The sequence below is a fragment of the Zonotrichia leucophrys genome, chromosome Z (genome assembly GCF_028769735.1).
Source record: "Zonotrichia leucophrys gambelii isolate GWCS_2022_RI chromosome Z, RI_Zleu_2.0, whole genome shotgun sequence".
In the NCBI taxonomy this organism is placed as follows: domain Eukaryota; kingdom Metazoa; phylum Chordata; class Aves; order Passeriformes; family Passerellidae; genus Zonotrichia; species Zonotrichia leucophrys.
The window spans coordinates 33,224,685-33,246,129 of NC_088200.1; the positions used below are offsets into that span (position 1 = coordinate 33,224,685).

Below are 21,445 nucleotides of genomic sequence, written 5' to 3' on the forward strand. Positions count from 1 at the left end.
TTGCTCTGATTTTTAATGTCACTAGTGTAAGATCTGTCATTTCCCTTGCAACTTCATTTTTATCGTGAGTTGTTATGAAGCTTTCAGAAACAGAGTAAAAGTATTTGTGATCCATATGGGATTCCAGTGACCTGCAGCAGACAAGTGTCAATTTTGGTAGCCATTTCAGTAAACTCTCTGGCAGCTCTGGAGTGTTACAGCTTTAAAAGCTTGGAGTGTAAACCAAACTTTGGCTTTAGTGAGACTAGAAACTGCCAGTGTAGTTATTTTTTTAGCAGGAGCTGGTGTGGTTCTTTGATTTTGTTTTTGTCTAACTTTAAAGTGGAGTGGTGGTCTTTAAAAACTGATCTTTGCCATATAAGCCGTGCAGATAAGGAGGAAGAAGACAGCCTAATCAAAAACAAACATAGCAATTGTGCTTGGCTGCCATAGTCTCTAATCTTTATCTCTGTGCTTGAATTATTGCTTGAGGCCTTTATAAAAGGAAATGGATATGCTTTTTGTCTGCATGCAATCTGTTGTGCAGGGTTTTATGTCAGGATTTGGGAATATAGCATGCAATGATGTTAAACTGCTTTATTACCAATGCACTTTAAATGAACCTGAATACCCTAGGGCTTTGGTATCTTAAAATAATTTTAATATCTTAACAGCTTTCATGATACTGATTAAATTAATCAAACTTATTCTGATGACAGAAAGTTCTTTATATTCTTTAGGGATTTTTAAAAACTGTTTTAAAGAAATGACTGCAGAGAGAGAACTAATTCCTAGAGTTGTTTCAAATGTTCAGTAATCTGAAATTAGTACAGTGTTGCTTTCATCATGTATTTACATCCCTTTTTAAACATATTGAAGTTTTGGGGTTTTTTTAAGATTTCTTTAATGCTTAAGAGTGGTTTGCCACTGTGGTTTGAAACTACAAGAATCATAGTATCATTAAAAAAAATAAAAGTGATGCACAATAAATCCTTCTTTTAAAATGGTTTAAAAGAGCTGTGAGCTGACATGTGCTTGGTAAGGGATTACTTCTACGCTCATGCATTCCATCCCAAATTTCTATTTAAGTCTTAATGTTTTTGAAAAAATATTCCTGGTCGATAAAGGGGGAAAAATATTTGGAAGCCTGTAATTTGAGAAAGTTTGAGCTTGATATTTAACATCACTATTGCTGGTTACTGTATTCCTTTATTCTTTCTTCTCTTTTGTTACTTTTAATACACCTTTAAGTGCTAGCTTAACAGTGGGTATCAGTTCATTGGAAAATAATTTGGAACGATATCTTTGAAATTGTTTTCAGTTCTGTCTCTGCCTCTGTTAGCAAAATTTGCAACTCCTAAAATACAGTAGGTGGGAGTAAGTGAAGCAAGACACAAGACTCCTGGCTGGCAAATTTGGAGGATGTTCTTACACTGATACATGTTGCTCACTGCAGATGTTAGAAAGGTGTTGGCTGTTAAAAACAGTACTATTGATTCATAGAGAAAAATCAGTGTTAACAATGAAAACAAACAAAAGAAAATGTATTTGTTCATATAAAACAAAATAGTTCAATTCCTGTAGGGCTGAGTACTAATAGAGGTAAATATATAGGGATTTTACCTCTGGGAATAGATCCCAAATAAATGAGTTTATTGAGCTTTGTAGGGGGGAATAATGTTACGAGCGACATACAAGAGGAAATAAAATCTATATTGTTGCAGTATATTGAATGAGACTTGCAAAACCTGAAAGATTACAGTTACTGGGAAGCTACTATACTGAATTGGCTGAAGTAAATTACAAAACTCTTTATATACAAAAAACCAAAACTCTTTGAATACAAGAAAAATTGAGAATGATGTACTGGGTCATCATAATGTACTGATCATGATGATCAGGGAGAAGAGGGCTGGAAAACTGCAGAGGCAGGATAGAAACTGAAATTATTTTTGACACAGCTTTGGGGAAACTAGAGCCAAAATTGTTTCCCTGAGTTGCACAGTTTTAAGTAATCCAGCAACCACATGTTTTCAGTGACAAGCAAAGCATACTTTTCAAAGTAAAAGAAAAATTAAATCAATGTTTTTGAGAATAAATCTATTATTGCATTCTGTAGAAATGCTACGCAGCCCTAATTAATGTTTGTCCAGTATAAGAAATATACAGTGGTTCCTGCAGACACCATACTCTACTATATTTTGGAAAAACCTCTTCAATATAATTGTTGCAACAATATTGCTTTCCTTAATCTTCATTGCCAAGGAGGAACACTTCTGGAAGAACAGAGAGTAAGCTTGGAATGAAAATAGTATATGGCCTGCTATTAGTCTAGCAAATCTCCCTTAGTAGTTCCTGTTGTGAAGTGCTAACAGTTTTGTTTAATAGAAAGACAAGATGAAAAATAGTATTTCATAACTGTGGTTATTAAACATAAGCATTCATGAGATAAAACAAACTCAGAGTAAAATAACTTGAATGTAATTTATGACCAGTTAATCTTTTAATTTGAAAGGTCATATTTCCAAGAGGTTATAAAGTTTTGGATAACATGGTCACTTTACAATATAATCAATATTTGCCTTTTTCTCTTCTGCTGTGTCCTTATTTGTCTCCTACTCCAGATTCCCCCTTCCCTGCATGAACACACGCCCATAACAGTGCTTGCCACACTCTCTGTCTGGGAAATAAACTGGATCTTTTTAAGTTTTGCTTGTGCCACAGAAAGTGTTAAACACAATCCTTGCACAAGTTGCTGAACTGCAGGATAAGCCCTGTCACAAAGCTGAGCTGCAGCTGCTTGCTTCACAGCCCTAGGTCAGATAGAGGGAAAAGAGGATTGTCTCAGAGGGATACTGGTGCCCTCTGGGTGCAGGGTCATTGGCAGTGTGCTAGATGGGGAAAGGATGTGATTGAGACAGAAGTATGGTAGGTGGGATCAGCTCTCTTGTTCTGGGGACAATACACATTTTTTTATTACACATGTATTCAAATGCCTCTTGCTGTAGCCTTAGGTTGCCTTCTTAAGGATTTCTAATAGTACACAGACTGGGACTTTAAAACTTGTATTGAATCAGGAGAAAAGATGTTTAATTACAAAGCTGCTTTTCTGTGGCGGCTGGTTATCTTGATCTCCACAAACTTCAAAGGGCTGTCTATAGTCAGAGGGTTTTTGGCTTAAGTTGTCCACAGATTTTAGTTTGCTGTGTTCAGAGATGCTTAAAAAGAATCCAGAGCAGAAGGTGATGTGAAAGGATGGGAAATTAAATGAGCTTTTACCGTGTAGAGGGTTAACCTAGCAAATCACTTGGACAAGCAAAACAAATTGTCCTGACTTTCATGCCCCACTGCTGCTCCTCACTTTGCCCCAAGATGGGCAGTGCAGTCCTGGGTTCTCAGGGACTGTGCAGCATTTGGAGATTGCTATCTCCGTTTCTACTTCTGAAAGATACGAGAACATGTTTCTGGGAAGAGATCATATTTGGGAGAGTACTGCAGCTAACTCAGTTGTTTTATACCATACTGATAAGCTCTACTGTTATATATAAAGAAAAAAATACATTTTAGCTACCTGTAGTTTGAACTTTTTATCTCACCTACTCCTATCTCATCAATAACTACTTGGAAAAGACTTCCTGGTGGGCTGATTGTGTCTAACTGTGGTAGGGTTGTTATCTACTAGGTGTATATTGATCTTACACAAGTATAGGTAACATAATACATACTAATTTCATTTTATAGAATCTTTAATCCAAGGATCCTAAAGCACTCTACATTAGTAAAATTACTTCATGTTCTTCTGATCAAGTATTGTCTACAGATTATGAACAGCTAAAACCAAATAAATCTTGTGATTTATGTATTTTCTCTTTAAGGTTCTTGTTTTGATCAGCTTTCCATCTCTGAGTCATCAGTCATCCAAATATGCTCAGCAATTGTTGTTATTCCCGTATAATTAATCTGTGGTTGATTTGAAGTGAATTTGGGAATTCTCAGTCTGTTTTTTGCTTCAGAGATTCATCACTCTGCTAACACTAATTAGCAGAAAGATCAACAGCTTTATGGACCATGAAAATCAAGCTGTTCTCTTATGCATAGGTTGGCGTGTGCTGGCAGGACTTGGAAGAGGAGGTTTTTCCCGTTCATACAGAGGAACAATTGGCAGTAGCAGAATTTTCACAAACATTGGGCTGTATAAATTATCATTAATACTGTTGAAAATGGAGATTAGCTCATGAAGTCTCTAGTGTCAACTAGACTAATTGACACTATGTACCAGTAGTGTCAACCATTTGGTACAAGTTGGTGAATGGGGAAAACTGAACTTGTACAATCATGTGACTTGTACCTTGAAACCTCTTTGGAACTCAGACCGTCCCATAATATGTAACTGCCTGTCATATTCATGATATGATTAGTTTAATGGCAACATTTAAAAAATGGGTTATTTCTATTAATGATGGCCTTTTGGTGTCGATACGAGAAAGTATTTACTGTGTACACAATCAAAATTTCTTCCTGCTATGGAGGAAATTATACATATTTACACCAGGAATATATGAATACAATACATGATTACAGCACTCCAGCAAGAACCCTATGATTGCAAAGCTGTCTCTGGGAATGCAGCTTCGTGGCCTCTGTTGGCCTGTCCCCAGCCCCAGAAACTGGGGTGCTGTAGGATGTGGGGTAAGAATGACTGCCAGTGCCAAAGCTCTGGCATCAGATGTGCCTTCACTAGGAAATTTTGCTTCCTGCATTTTCTTCCCTTCTCATATCAGAACAGAAGTATTTCAAAATGGCTTTCATTGTGTCGTGTCAGGACTGGATGTAGCCTGTTTAGAAAGCCTTTCCAGCTGCAGCTGCCTGAGGGGGAGCAGCAGCCCTGCACGGGTGCTGACACCCAGACTGGGCTCTGGGCTGCACAGCTGGGAGGGTGCAGCAGCCACGTGTACCTGACACAAGCACAACATGCTTCCTTCATTCACTGCCTACCCAGAGCATATCTGCCAGTCTTTTCAATGGCCTTCCTCGAAGGTTTCCTTAAAGCACTATGCCATGTGTTAAACTTATTCCAGAATTAGTAGATAGAGGAAATCTATTCTATAATTACATGGATGAGGAAATGCAATGTAGAGGGTTTTTTGTTTGTTTTTTCAGTGCATTCAGTACAAAGCTATCTTCTCCAGATGAAGTAAATATATTCTGCTATAAAATATGTGTTTTTAGATGGTTCTTGGTGTGCTGGTGTTTGAGATGACATTAGGTTATGTTTGTCATTGTCAGTTACCTTCATCATTTAAGGCTTCAATCAGCCTGCATAGTAGAGTTGATTTTTACTTCCCTGTGTGCCTAGCAAGATAATTTCCATATTCTTTGACGTGTCTGGAGTCTGCAACATGTAATAGAATGAGATGAGAACAGAAGATATTGTATTCCTGTCTCATTATTTTGCCTTTAACTCCTCGATTGCTGCTTAATCGTGCTTGTATCATCAGAACATGAGAAGTTGATTGTTGTTGAGATCAAAGCAAACTGTAGCAGTAGAGTGCCTAATTAGCAGATATGTTTGCAAGCTGCCAGTTTTGAAGGAGGGAGAAAGAGAATTTAACCCTCTTTGGGACACTTATAAAAGCAGCTTGAAAATTGTTAAGAGTCATTTGTCATAGTGGAGAAACGAAAAGTGGAGAAAATTAACATTCATGTTAAATTTCTGAAGTTTGAGTTGTAGCTCCTTAAGAAGTACCCTAAGAGCTGTTGAATTAGCTGGTTCAAGTATGCTTAGCACTGAAACTGTAAAAGCATGGATGAAAGTCCAGTCCACATGCCTGGACTTAGCTATATGCTTGTGTTTAATCACCTGATTAACTAAATTTGAGGTTTGTGAGGCTGCAGTCCTGTTGTTGCTAGTACCTGAGCTTATTAGTGCAAAACTGACTGCAGCATATTTATAAATAAACTACAATTGCACATCAGGAACACATGATCTATACTCCTAGAGACTTAAGTCTTCCTGTTTTTTTCCCTGTGGTCTCTCTCTAGTGGATGTTGTAAAGCAAATGATTTCACCACATACTTGGTTTATCCAAGTTCCTTGCTTTAGCAGAAATTGAATGCACAGAGAAATATTTGAGAAGAGGGAAAAACACTTCCTCTACTTAATCCTTAGAATGAAGGTTGACACTTGAGTAGAAAAATTTATAGATGTTTTCCAGTGAAAATAGGAGTGGGATTTTCTATTGGGGAACTCTACCTTTTGAAAAATTACTGTAAGTGTGTAGGGATTTAATTATGGGGCATATCAACATATACATGATACAAAAGAAGGGGTCACAGTGGGTACTGTAGAGAAAGTAGCATGTTAACACATCATTTCATATTTATTTTAATGTCAGTTTTGGGTTGCTGGGTATGTTCTTCATAGTGCAATGGAAGATGTTTATTTCGTACCATAAATTCTGTCAGCAAAACCCCAGACATTGAGCTGGTGAAGAGTTGTGAGCCGAGAGTACTGGCCACTGATGGAAGCAGTTGTTCACATAATGTTTGAATTGAGCAATAGTGACTTTTTGAGGTCCTTTGTGTTCTAGGCACAATTTTGTTGTAGGTCTGCCAGTATCAGTTATCTCTGACCTCTAGGTAGGCAGGATTCTTGTTTTTGCAAAATATACTATATGTTGAAAGGAACTCTGTCACATTATCACTTGAATGTAGTTTAGTGTGTTTTTTGTAGTATCATGTGTGCAGTGTGAACCTTAACTGTGTGTTTTTCGTATTGTTATCAAAGTTACAGAACTGCACTGTGAAATTTTTCTAGAGCAGGTGTAAGCTCTAAAAAGGGATGAAAGGGATGCAGTAATACCTGTATATTATGTTTGTGTTATAGAATGGACTGGCAGTTTATAAATTTTGGAACTGCATGTTAGAATTATGGGAAAAGAACCTATTTAAGATAAAGAAAAGGAAGCAGTAGAGTGTTCCATCTCTGAGCTCACTGATAAATATTACCAACTAATTATTTTGCTAAGTTGTATATCAGTAGAGCTGTGAGGTAAGGAAGTAGTGTCATGAATGACAACTTCAATCTGTAGGGTGTTTTGTCATGTAGTTAGTGTTGTCATTGTTTGGCTAACACTGCTGTTAAGTGTGTTTGGTATGGAAAACGTAAAAAACCCAACCAAACAAACCAAACTGAAAACCCCAAACCTGTACTTATTCTCCAAATGCAATTAGAAGTTAAGGAGATTTGATTGTGATCTCAAATGCATTTTAAATATTATATTGCTGTCACAGTACTTCAATAATAAATTGCAAATAGTCAATATAGCTTCATTGAGTATCTGTTAGCAAGGGAACTATGAGTAATTTCCCGAACAGCAAAATTTTGTACTGTCTTTTAAATGACTTTCAGTGAGAGAATTTTGTTCCAAGCATGAAACATTATTTCTGGGGTGTGATGACTTATTCCTGGTAATTGATTTATAAACAGGCTTGATTCTGCATGCCTTTGTAGTTAATGGAGGCTTCATTTTCTTTTTATATATATATATATATGTATGTATGTATATATATATGTATATATATTTATTTGGATACAGATCTAAACAGATCTAAACCTTCATCCTGCTAGTTTGTGGTCCAAAACTTGATATGTCCTTTTCCAGTTCTAATTCTGCCAATATTGGTGAAATTTTAAGGTAAGTCTACTGCAGTTTTTTTGGTTTTTTTTTTAAAGTTCATAATCTCACCCCAAATTTTTGCCTTTGGTAGGCCACATTTATTTTTCCTGCATTGTCAGCGAGAATCATAGAACCATACAATGTCCTGAGTTGGAATGGACCCAGAAAGATGAATGAGTCCTAGTCCTGGCTCTGCTCAGGACGACCCAAAGAATCCTACCATGTGCCTGAGGGTGCCACTGCTTCACCTAATTTTAGAAAGTGAAACAAATACAGAGCATTTTAGGAGATTTATAATACATCAAAAAGTAAAAGAACTATGGTGAGTGTAATAGGATTTTGTTGCAAAGGCTTCTTCTACAGTAACAAAAGAATTTGTGATTGAGTCAGTTGTAATTATGGGCGTACCTGAGTAATGTTATGTTTAGGGGACAAATTGGCTGAAACAAAAATTTCACCTCCTCCATCAGACTGGGAAAGTGGCATTGTTCATTAACTTCAACCATGTGTAGTTGAGTAATATACAAAACGTGCTCTTTAAGTTCTGGGCAGTAAATAAGACATTATTAAAATGGTAATTTATTGGGTATTTTGCTTGTTGGTGATTTGAAATTTAAGTAAAATTTGCTGATGTAGCTACAATAGAAGAATGCAAAATACTGTGAAGTTTCCTCGTGATGACTTCAAATCCGCCCACTCTTTTCTGGTTAACAGCTAATGGGAATTATGGGCTTTAATTCCACCTCTCCTCCCTGCCCCCAGATGTGAAAATAGACCCTAAAATTTGCAATGTCCCCATCATTTTCTCCAGCTGGGATGTCTGCAGGAGTTCAATATGAGGCAGTAAAGCTAAGTGCCCTAACTTGAACCCTGAAGGTGGGAGGCTCTGCCTTTCACCTGGCAGGTGTCTGAGCCTGGAGTGAGGCTTCACTTACTTGTGATGGTAAAAGTGGTGGTACATTGCTGCCAGCTTTGCTCTTCACTTCCTGCTGTACAGGCAGTTTGTGAGTGGCAGTGGTGTTATCAAAAATTGCTATGTAGCATTAATGTAGCATTAAGAACTGAGCATTCTTTATTTGTCCAGGTGCACAGGGGAGTAACTTTTCCCAAAGCCATGCAGTGTGAGTACAGGGAAGTTCCTGTACTGTATTTTACATACATATTAATTGATTGTCCCAGATTATGATAATAATTTCCCTGAAATCATTAATGTGTTTTCCTTCCCGATTACACACATGTTCTTCTGTCCTGAGTGTCTCTCTGGTGGTTGTGGATCCCGCTGTTCCAGTCCGGCTGTGAGAGCTGGCAGGGCACAGGGGCTGCTGAACTCGCAGTTCTCCTCCTTACACAGCAGACATTCTGCAGTTCCATAGGCCAGTAGTTTTTGGAGAAGAAGCATTGTGTTAGCTCACCAGGGGTAGGCAATATATCATCTGGTAACAGTGGCTGCTGTGGATGTGTAGGGACTGCTATTGTTTCTCTGGTGACCTGGTGGCAGGTGGTGGCTTCAGTCTTCTGTTCACAGCAAGACCTGTCAATGAACCCAGCTCTTTGGGGGGTTTTCTGTGTTTGAAAATATGCCAGGGGTAAGAAGAGGGAGCAGTACCCATCTTTGTTTCTTTCTAGAACATTTTTATGATCGAGAGCACTCTGCAGAAGAGTACAGTTTTCTCTTCTGCTGTGGCTTGTTGCTGTTGCTCTGAGGTAGCTGACGCTCCTTAGGCTCCCCAGAAAGAGGTGTGGAGTGAGTAACTCACTTGAAACTGTGCTTGGCAAGTCTGACTTATCCAGAGCATAGGTTCTTTAGATAAGATCAGTTACATTTTAAAGTAAATCAGTGAGGTAGAAGTATCTAGCTTTCTGTATTTTTTTAAAAATATTCTGCACTTACATAATAAATACCTTTGGTGGATTTAACAAGATAATTAATTGAAACAAGTATTTTTTGGCCCTTGCCTTAAAGATGTCCAGATGGCAAGAGGCTATTTTGAAGACTGATATTTCACAGCAGCTAGCACAAACACATTGATGCTAGCTTCTGGTAAGTCTGTGGTACACTGTAATCATATGCACAGCTTTGCTTTGGACTAATTGTGTCTGTAGCTGCTGTCAGCCCCAATTCAGATTCTTCCATTTTAGCAAAGTGCATGCCTGTGTTGTGCTTGCAGTAGTGTAATAGAAAACTGCTTCTACTATTTTAACAAAAAATATTTCTTGTAAAAACTTTCAAGATGCTTCCTCTGTATTTATTTTTACATTATGGCTAGCTACAAATCAGACTTTCTAGCAGTGCAATCTAAACTATCCTAAGTACTTTTGTAAAGGTAAAATCTTACTTGGATGCCAAAACATTTTCTTAATAATATGCAATTGCCTAATTATCAGAGACAAAGTTATTTTTAAATTCTTAACTGAAAATGGAAGATTTATAGGTATTAGATTTGAGCTCATTTAGTAATTCTCAGCTGTCTTATTATGATATGCATTTGAGAGGAACAGAGGAAGGAAAGTAGAACTTCAGCAGTAGGAATTTTTTTTCTATTTAAAATAAAGCAAAGCCTGTTTTTTGTGACTGATTTTTGTGGAGTGTGTGGTTTTAATATCTTTGTCCTTATACAAGTAATTTTTAATTATACAGTATGTCATATAACGAATTGGTGCTTGCTGAACATAATAGAAATAAGAATTAATGATGATTCTATTTGGACCTTCAACAAATACTCATTACAAATGAATCTAGATATACAAGAGGCACATTCAAGGGGAAGATGCCACTGAACTGCAGTGATGTGTTACCTATGTTCACCAACCATGATGAAATACTATTAAATAATGCTAAATTATTGCCAGTACATAGTCAACTTAAACCACCCTTCATCAAAATGTGTTTTGATAAATGTGCTGGACCAACAAGGATTGCATTCAGATATGGGAAGTGATGATGTTAGTTTCCGTGTAGCTACTTGAGGCTGTCCTCATAGTTTCAAGCACAGAAAACGAGACAAAGATACCAGCAAAGCTTCTGCAGAGGAACTGGAGGAAGTCAACAATGACCGCTTTGGAAATGAAGAGGACAGAAATAGGGGACCTCTATCAGTGGATGACTCAATATCAACAGCTTATGAAAGTAGTATGAACATTACTGCCAGTGTATCAGTGGTCTGGGTCCTGGCAGTGTTCTGTGCTTTATATGGGCCAGAATACTGAATTAAGATGGAAGGGTTGTGGTGGAGTTGAAGCCCTCCTCTCAGTCCCTCATGAAGTCCTCATGAATCAGTTCACTTAAAAAGGAAAACAGCTGCTCGGAGAATTAGGCTTGAAGGCAGACATGAATGCAGTGTGAAAATAATAATGTATTTCAGGTCAAATGTTTTGTGTAATATTGGCATTGAAGTCACTTAATAAGGGGGAGTGTGGATATGTATAAAATCAAGGGTTGTCAAAGAAAATGTAAAAGCAGTAAAATGCATACAATTATGAATGAAAATACAGCAAAAAAGTGTAGGAGTGCTATAAAGTCAAGGGAAAGGGGGAGTGGACAGTATGAGGGGATTTTAAACTTTTTTTTATTATTATTGGAGGAATTGAGGGAGAGTTGATGATTAACTCAGTTTAGGCAGGGACTGTTTTATCATGTAATCGTTAAATGCAGCAGGTTAGCTCTCTTCTCAGATAAGAAATTTATCTCTTACCTTCTTTTTGCCTAAGGCCTGGCTAATTTTGACTCCTTAGAAAGCATATTTCTTATATGCCGTTTCTGTGTTTAAAGGCCTGTGTACTAAGAAAAGAAGAACTGGAATTCTACACAGTCTGCTTACCTCAATTCCAGTATTTTGTGAAAACTGTGGTACCTTCAAGGCTCCTTGAGGGGGAGGGATAATTTCAGCATCACACATGCTCATGATTTCACTGGTAATTTTGATAGTGTTTACTGCCTAATTTATCTTTTCCACAGACACACCCCCAACATTATTTTAAATATTTCTTGATGCTAATCATGCAGGAAAAATAATGAAATATTAAGTGAATTCTTGCAGTGGAGATACTGACTGTATAGTACTGAGTAAGTCCACTCTGCTTTCTTGTGAGTCAGGCAAAATATTACAGTTCAAGGAAGGCTTAGGACAAGATTCTGTTGTTGTATAGGGTTGCATCTCCTCTAGCCTCTGTATCAAGATATCTTAGACTTTCTTTCAGATTTCTGAGCAAGATAAAAACAGAGTGAAATATAGATCACTCTGGAAAGGGAAAATAGTAAAGGTGGCTGTTAAGAATGCCCTGCACTGATAAGATACAGACAATATTAGCTCTCTGTATTTTGGATCTGGTGCACATTTACACAAAAAGTAAGTACAAGCATTAATAACACTTATTTCTCATATATCTTTCTCCTTCTAGACTAAATACAATTATTGTTATTTAAACCTTTTTGGCTTGTTTTGACTTAAACCAATGTTAATTTGTGTAATAAATGCAAATGATTGCCTTCCATCGTCTTTCTTGGGAAGCTCAAGTGGGATTCATATGAAATGAAAATTGCTGCAGTGTGGGAAGGGCCTAGTGCCCAGTTCCCCCTGTGTCCTAGTTGTGGCCAGGACAGAGTTAATTTTCTCTCTTTGAGGTGCCGAGTGTGGTGGTGTGTGCTGTAGTCCTGGCTGCCAGGGCAGCTGAGCTTGTTAGATTGCTGAGCCCAGGGGTCCTGGGCTGCCGTGTGCTGTCTGGGTGGGCAAGGCCAAGGCCCGAATGTTTCTCATTACCTCCTGTCTCATTGTAGGGAGGTGAGGGAAAGGGTCTCTTTCACTTGCTAGCAAGAAGAACAGGGTTTCTTTCTGATCCTGGAGAAAGTGTGGTGGGCTGAGGGTCTGTCTGCCATTGGTTTTTCTTGTCCTGGACTCGCTGAGCATTTTTGCATGTAAATAACCCTCTCTTTGTTTACATTTTTGTCTTTAGCCTTTTTGCTAAAGGCTTTTGTTGTTGTTAATTTTCTAATCACATTTCTGTTTCCATTTAAAGTCCTTACCTCAACCCTTGATCTCTGCTTTCTGTGTGTCCCACTAGAGGGGGAGGGGAGCACCTTACAATTTTCTTTTTTTACTGGGAAAACTAAGCTTGGGAATACCATTCTTAAACCACAGCACCCTATGAGAAAGTCACTTGTTAACCAAAGAGTGATGATGTTCCCAAGTTTTAGAAGAAACTGTAATAGAATGCACCTTTTCTTGAAAGGATCAGGTGAAGACTTACTTTTCAAATATTGATTTCTATGAGGATAAAATGCCCTAATATTATGCTACAGTGATGAAGTTGAAAATTATTTTACATAATTTTCCTTATTGCCTCTAGAGGGGATTAATACAGAGTTTCTGAAGGAGTTATGCGTATTGTGTGTCTACTTGACAAAATATGTATTGCTGAAGCATTGTGATGATGGCTTGTTTGGAGCTGTCTGGATGTTGCTGGAAGTCTGGAAACCTATGGATCGCAGCACTAGGAAATGTTTGATTTCACCCTTCTCGGAGAACTTCATCTTACCAGTGTCTGACAAGTAGAGTGAAAAAGGAAGGAAAGAAAAGGCATAGACCTCTTTTTATGTAGAAAGCATTAAGGAAGTAAAACATACCTATTTAAATGGAAGGTTTGTATAACTCAGTTTTTTGCAATCACTTCCTAATTCTCTTTTTTCTGTCCAGATGAGAAGGAATTAATCTTTTGAGGTGATAGATATAAAGCTCTCTCTGACTGCATATGTCACTGGTATATTTGAGGATTGACATAAATGGAATATCAAACATGTATATATTGCAATCAATGTCTTAAGCTCTTTATGGCACCATTTTAGTTGACCATGATAGGAGCCTATGCAAAAAGGGAACCAAAATTTTGTATAAAGAAGCAGAGAGAGCAGATGGAAAGTTAATTCAGGTTTTCCAGTTCTGGGAAATGTTATCTTAGATAAATGGGCAAGAAACTGCAGCTTTGTTGCACATTTTTTCTTCTAGCTTCAGGCAGGCTGTTAGCAAATTGGGTGCAAAAATGTTTATGGGTTCCGCTTTACCAGTGTAACAAAGAACAATAGCACATTTGGAAGACCGATTGGGAAGTGTTAAAAGACTATCCTGTGCTGCTGCTTGGGAACTTCTAGCTTCCAAAAGAGTCCCAGAGACCTCAGCAACTCTCTGTGGATCTACTGTTAAAATAAAATGACAAAGCTGAGGCTTTTGATTTCTTGGCAAACCTGTGCCAATTTACCAGGGTACACATCCTGTGTCAGTGGTCAGGCGCATAGCCACTGCACAGCTGTCTTAGATGACAAGCATAATGAGGTGAGGTTTAATGATTTCAGGAAACAAATGTTTAGCCGTTGTGGTCTGGGGATGTTTTTCATTTGATCTGTTCAGTCAAGATCTTGCATTGTGTTTCTAAACTGAGATTTGATTAAAAATAGGATTCTGAATTGTTGCTTTGCATCAGCTTGTTGGTCTTCCAAGAGAAGACAGTTGCTTTAGTAATGTGATTGTCCCACTTTTGCACAGTTTGCAGAGATAAGTAAGAACTTAAGGTGGACATATTGCCAAGACCAGTATATAGCTTGTTTCTTGCCAGTGGCTGAAAGTAAGCAGAAATTAACAGTGTTGATACATGCTTGTCATCTAAGTACAATTCCTTGAACATTCTCCTTGCTGCTAGTTTGTAGCTCAGGCTTCATGAGCTGGAGATGTGATCTGCCTCATTAGTACCTGTAGGGAGGCAATTCTGAGTGGTGTCACTGTGATGGGGAGTGTGGCCCTGTGACCTGTGTGGCCCTGGGCTGGCGGTTTCCTGCCCACAGCCAAGTGACAGCTCTGAGCAGAGAGCACAGGCACTGAGAGCCTATGAGCACTCCTAAGGAATGGTTGGCCTGCACCTTGGTCATGTCCCCTTACTTGGGACGCTGGATGGAGATCCTTGGGAACTGAGTGGTATGAATTAGGTAGATTATGGTGAATCTGGAATAGAAGCAGAATAGTCCTCACGCACAAAATTGTGTAATTATCCACGTGGTAAATGTCTTGTTCCAATAAGTCTCACTTAGTCCCTCAGACTCAGAACCTTATTCCTTCAAGGGGAAAATAGAGGAATATTTCTTAATGTTTTTTTCTTGTTTTCATTTTTGACTAGCTTTCAGAGTTTAAGTGTCAGAACTAGCACTCTAGATATTTGCATCTCTTGTTGCTTTAATTATGTTTCTATGTAGGAAAAAGATACAGTTTTGAGAACAGAGAACTGTATCTAGTGGAAGGATGATGCAAAAGACTAGCAAATGAATGGAATTCTGTTGGAATCAGCTCTGGTCAGGGCTGCAGGGAATGATGTTTCCCGGTGGCAAGTGTGTTACAGTGAACCATCCATTGCATTGCCTCGACTGCAACATCTCATATTTTAACTTACTCTTTCTGAATTTGACAGGCAAATATTTGCTTCCCAGTGCAACTGGACAGCAGCTGTGGCAACCTATAGAAACCACTAATCTTGTTCGGATGCGCTACCAAACATTTGGACAGTCAGCACCTTCGCTCACTGCTAGTTTGGTGAGTAGCTTTTTTCAATACTAGATATGTACCAAAAATTTTTTATCTCTGTGTCTCTTGGTGGGAGGGTGGGGTTCAAACCAAAGTCTATTTCCATACCAACCTCTCCTCCTTACACAACTTTTTCGAAGAACTTAATGCTTGCCTACACACATTACTTAATATGTTGAGTGTGGCTGAATAACATTTATGGTAACAGTAACTCTGAATTGGGTTACTGGATTTTGCATAAAGCCTGAGCTGAATGTTGCATTAATATAGCTGCTTGCATTTAAATAGTTTCTTTCCTTAAAAAAAGGCATGCTATAACAGGCAACTGTCCTTTCTCCTGAGCATTCTTTTCTATCAATGTCTGTTTCCACTTCTGAAAGTACTTAGTCCTCATGAGGACACAGATGTGTGAAGCAAGAGTTAAACGAAGTCTTTTGGATAAAAGTATAAGGGAAGAGAAAGGGGCAGAGATCCATCATACACTTGACCTTTCAGCTTTTTGGTTTCAGGCATCTGTTTCATGCTTTGTGTTTCTGTGTATTAATATCTTAAGAAGTGTTGGAATTTAATGCAGGGCCCTGTGTACTAGTCTATACTTCAAGGAGTTGTGGTAATATGCTGCTCGTATAAAGAAAGAAAAAAATTATTAATGCTTTGCCTCCCCTATCTCTTCCCTTTAGCTGGTCATTAAAACTTTGTTGATCCATATCTACTTTCTAGGAGAAGCTTATTTTGTGATTTGTTTTGGATGTTTTTTGAACACAGTATTCAGGGTGAAGGCAGCTATGGTCAGCCAATGTTGAAGAAATATCATCATGGCTCTTTTTCATATAGTATTGATAGGTAGATGGCTGTTTTCTCCATGATCTGTCTGAAGTAGTATTTCACTTCAAATGCAACAAATCTTCACTTATAAATCTAATCTTGGTTTCTGCTTGGTGGTGTTGGTGGTGCTGTTTATAGCTCTTTAGGGCAGATGTGGCTTTTAGACTCCACACTGACTGCAAACATTTAATTCTATTGGAAGTGCTATGCTTTGAATCCTAATATTTTCCAGGGAATTAAATGTCAACCTATGAATTTTGTTAATTGTGAATTTTGTCAATGAAGTATTTGGATTATGTGTAATTGAAATGAAAAAGAAAGTAGATGAATGGTCAGAAATGAATTTAAATTGCGTTAAACCCACATTTTTTCTTGTTTTCTTTATTTGGGAATAAAAAAATATTTCTTCCATATTAACTGCATTTAAGAAGGGCTGTGTTGCTGTTTGATGGTCTGTTTCTATCTGCACGACTATTAGGGGGCATGCTGCTAGCAATATTGTGTTTTTGTTGTGCTGTGATGCTTAAACTAGAGGAAGAGGAATATGCAGCACCATTTTGACAATAATGACTTTTATTTTTGACTTTAAATGGTCATAAAACAGTAGACTAATGAAAAATTCAGTGAGCCTTCCTTCCTTAAGGCCCTTTAACTCATCACCTATATAGTTTTACGGCATATCTGTCTGCCACAGATTCCTTCCTTCCTGTCTCTCCACATCTTTTATCTGTGCCTGACTGCAGTTTCTTTCATGCTGATGCAAAAGCAGGCAAGAACCGTCTAAGCAGATCTGAGCAGATTGTGCACAGGGTGGAGGTGCAGGTTTCTCAGAAGTGTTTATTTCTTATCAGGAACTGCTGATCAGACTTGCCTCCTAAGAAGGTTAATGTTATTGTCACATAGGCAGAGCTCTTCTCAAGCCTCCTTTGACAAATACTTTGCTGTCGGGTTTTGAATGACTTTGGTCTTTGCTTAAAAGGGGCCGTTAAGTTAGGGCCCCTCCTTGCATACTTTTCTTTTCCCCTTGATTCCATGATTTGGTAGAGTTGAATTTGGGAGGCCTATTGGTAGATTCTAGTAATTGGAGCTTTTGCTTTTAATCATGCTTAGGAGAGAGTTTGCTCTTATTTAAAAGTGATTTTTATGAAGAATTTTCATGTAGCTGGTCACAGTCTGAGTTGAAATTACTTTAAATGTATTGCCTTGCTCATCTGAAAAATAATGAACCTGTTATTAGTTCTTTTGCCAGAACTGGTGATTCTAACTTGGGTTGATACTCAGCTGATACGGATCTGACTGAGTAGTGATTATGAGCCAATACAGACAAGAATGACAAGTGAACAGGTCAAAGATACATGCTAGTGCTTAATGCAATTGCAAACAGGGTACAAAAAGCGTAAATTTTTTTTCTTGTTCTGTCAATAATTTATTAAAAATTCACAAAATCTCTCACTGGTTCACAAGTGTAAAACCTTTCTGTGGGAAATTATAGATTTTTTTTTACAGAATATTGATTAAAAATGGGCTGCAGGTTGTTGCTTTAGATACAGTTCAATAGCTATACATGATTTACTCCTGTAGTATAGGCAGTTGGACTATAAATTAAAAATACAGTTTCTGTGTAGACCCGCGGAGCTAGTTTAAACATGTATAGGAGAAGGCTGATTTTGTGATGAGTGGGTAGTGTATGGGATTTGATGTGGACCCTTCATTCACAGAATCACAGAATAATCTGTATTGGAAGGGACCCAAAAGGATCATAAAGTCTAGCTCTTGGCCCTACAGAGATAGATAGATGCGCCATAAATCACACCATGTGTCGGAGAGCATTGTCCAAATGCTTCTTGAACTCTGTCAGGCTGGTGCTGTCACCACTTCCTGGGGAGCCTGTTGCAGTGCCCAGCCACCCTCTGGGTGAAGAAACTTTTGCTAATGTCCAATCTAAACCTCCCCTGTTACAACTTCAGGCCGTTCTCTTGGGTTCTGTCACTGGGCACAGAGATAAGAGACGAGTGCCTGCCCCTCCTCTCACCCTCATGAGGAAGTTGTGACTGCAGTGAGGCCTCCCCACAGTGGAGGCCCCACAGCTCCCTGCCCCACAGGCAGCTCAGTCAGAGTTGTGCTACTCTTCAGTTTCTCTCATGAGCATTTTGAACTCTCCATGACAGACAGTTCTCTGGTGGTGACACAGACAATGGGACTCTGCACAGAGAATTAGTGTGGGCTTAAAAACATTAAGAAAATGATGCGGAATGTCTTCAATGCGGAATAGAAAGGGAAAGCTCAGCTGGGGAGTGCTTCTGCTTTAGGCTGTTTTTATGGGTCGTGTTGGTCTGGTCGGTCTCTTCCTCTCCATGGTCAGTAATAGTTGCTTCTGGAAGGCAATTCAGTGTGCATCTCAATGCTGAGTTTTGCAGGAGTGTAGGAAAACTGTAGTAGAGCTAGTTTATCTCATTCCTTGCACTGTAGGTTGTCAGTCATCTCACTTTACTTCAGGCATCTTTTCAGGGTATGATGGATTTGGAATTAACATGAAGTTGCTGCCTCCTTCAGTGTCCAAAGTTTAGGGGTCATCCTCCTGTTCTCTACCAGTCCCCTGCCACTCCATAAGTATTTTCAAATATTGTTTGTAGACTTACGGTTTTGACTTTTCCATTTATTACTGAGAGGAATTTTTGGAAAATGCTTCAAAATAAATTGAAATAAAGGCAATTTTGTTAAGTTCTCATTGTAATAAGCTTGTATGCTTAAAGTTATGGTAACAAGTCTGAAATTGAGCAACTAATTACTCTTTTATAGGCATAAAGGTATTTTGTGGGACACAGATTGAATGAAATTCTTTAACATTTTCTAGTTAGCTTCAAATATAAAAAAATAGAAAGCTAAAGTGTCTGTGATACATAATGATAAATGTGTAGATGAAAGGAAAGCAATTTGCACAAATTAATTGGGAAAAATTTTTCAGATTTGGCTTTGTCATTGTTTACTGTAAACTCCTTATGGACTTTATTGATTTATTGCTTATTTGGCTGTATGGTGGTTTTTTCGCTAATTAAAAAAATAGTAATCTCTTACTTTAAGGAGCAGGAAGTCTTTCTTTTTGTTTATCTGATTATATAAATCAAAAAAATCCTTCGTGTCACATGAAATGTTTCTCACAGTCCAGAGAGCTTTCTGAGAGAGCATATTTCATGAGTACTTTATGGTAACTTGCTCTATGAAATATTAATGTAATAAAAATACTATAACAAAGATCCTCAAATGAAACATGTAGATTGGAATACACTTGGCTTTTAAATTCAGTCAAGACTGAATGTGTGATTTCAGTGTTATGGCAAGTATTGAGCTTAGGTTGTCTGTTCCTTCTGTTGTGTGAGATGAAGTAGGTTAGACTCGGAAAAGCATATGGTTTCTTGTAATTGGAAATAATTTCTAGTAACATCAAAGCTAGAAAAGCAGCAAAACTGGCCTTTGTGAATGGCTTATGCCCTTTCCTACTAAGCAGTGAAGGGATGGTTTGTCTGGATATGACTGGAAATATTTGCTACTTTTGAGCATATTACTTACTTTGTATTTTACGGGGTTTACCTCTTGATTTCTTCCCCCTCCAAAACAGACATTCCTCTGCAAACTGCCTTCCCCTAAACAACAGAAGACTGAGTTTGCAAACATCTGTACTTTGGTTGCTTTTTACTTCCATTTTGTCAGTGTTAATTTGTAAGAATGGTCTTGAGGGGGCTAATTATATAAAGTACTTGTTTATAAGTTGGATTGCTGAAAGGAAGAAGCATAAGAAATGTCCAATGTCTATGAAGAACAGTTCTACTTCTTCAGAAAGAGCTTTCCCTCTTCCTCTCTTTTTAATAGTATAATACTGAAAATGAGTAAGTGTGTCTTTGTTAAATATGCCATTAACTTCAGCTAAATTGACATAATGTTGACAGTTATTATGGGAACTGTTTCAAAACTAATTATGCTAATTAGAACTTAACTACCAGTAATTGCATGTATTCAAACAGCACACCAACACCCTTTTGTGTGTTTTATTCCCCAGATGTAAGACAGCCATTTGTTGTCTGAGAAGCTGCAAGATTACTGCATAGATAATAAATGATAGTGAACAAATAAAATACATTCTTTAGAAGCACTAATTGGTTAGATAAGTGAGTGACAGTATCAATTGTGCTTAGCAAACCCAAGTAATTCAAAAAGGCTTTTATTTAAATGTTTTATTTTGGAATTGAGGAAATTTTTCAAATTACTAATTGTCTGTGTTGAGTTTTATATAATGAATATCAGGTGTAGCTGAATTTATTTTTAAGTAAACTTCCTTGAAAGCAAAAGGGAACTGCATCTGAAACTTGGGTTTCTTTAGTTCTTCCTGTCCAGGGGTTCATATTTTCAATGCTTGAGTATGAGCAGGTAATTAATACTCTGACAGTTAATGCAGTGCAAGTACAAAGATGGCACAAAGCTTTGTGAGAAGCACAAAAACTATGTAATATTGCCAAAGTAGCCAGTCTTGGTTTGTTATCTCTAATCTCCCCAAAATAGTTAGCTAGGTTTCAGAAACACAGAGTCTGAACTGAGGAAATAGCTTGAATGCTAAAGCACTGTATAAAGCTGAAAACCATATTCTTATTTAACTTAACATAAGCTTAACATCTGAGAGTAATTACTGAAAATCTTTTTAAAATGTGAGGTTTTTATTCCTATGAAATGCTAAAATTGTCAAGTAATGATAGCAGGTTTTCTATGCTTCAGTTGCTTCTAACTTTCAAGACTAGAGAGCTGTTCTCCCTTTTGCACTTTATTCCATTTATTCCTTACCCATGAATATGTATTTGCTTTCATATTTCTTTGTATTTGCCTTTTAACAAATACTTAATTGCAGTTCTAATCCAGTAGATAGATCTAATTTAGTAGTAGCAAGAGGGAGGTGAACATACATCTTCATAGAAATGCCTATATATTTTGTATTTGTACACAACAAAAGGTCAGAGTAGACATGGTCCAGAGCTGTGAAACTGTAATACTCTGATGAGCAGATGCAAGAAGTTGGTGACTGGGTATTCTCTTCCATAAATACAAGTATATCTCTACTTGGCTCTATCATTGTTTTCAAAATAGTCATGGTGTACTTGAATTTACTACAAAACTGTAGATTCAGCTGCCTGACAGAATTCTAGATACTGAATCCTTTCTTAAGTCATCTGTTTAAAATTAGTGGCTTTATTATTTCTTATACTTTCTTGCTTGTTCTTGGGTGTGGATAGAATACAGATGTAGTGACAGCTGGGATTAACATTTCTCCCAGAGAGAGCTTGTGATTTCTCAGAGTTGAGAACTCTGAGATATACTTTGTGCTGCAAATTATCATTAGTTAAAGAATAATGGGAAAAG

General features: G+C 37.7%; 1 protein-coding gene across 4 annotated transcripts in view; it reads left to right on the forward strand.

Moving 5' to 3' along the window:
• The window catches only part of MAST4 (microtubule associated serine/threonine kinase family member 4), a 293,004-nt gene that overhangs the window by 64,428 nt on the left and 207,131 nt on the right, over positions 1-21,445 (forward strand). For all 4 annotated transcript variants that reach the window (XM_064736750.1, XM_064736751.1, XM_064736752.1 and 1 more), the window contains exon 3: positions 15,105-15,226. In XM_064736750.1, coding sequence (XP_064592820.1) covers positions 15,105-15,226 — 122 coding nt within the window. The remainder of the gene's footprint in view (positions 1-15,104; positions 15,227-21,445) is intronic.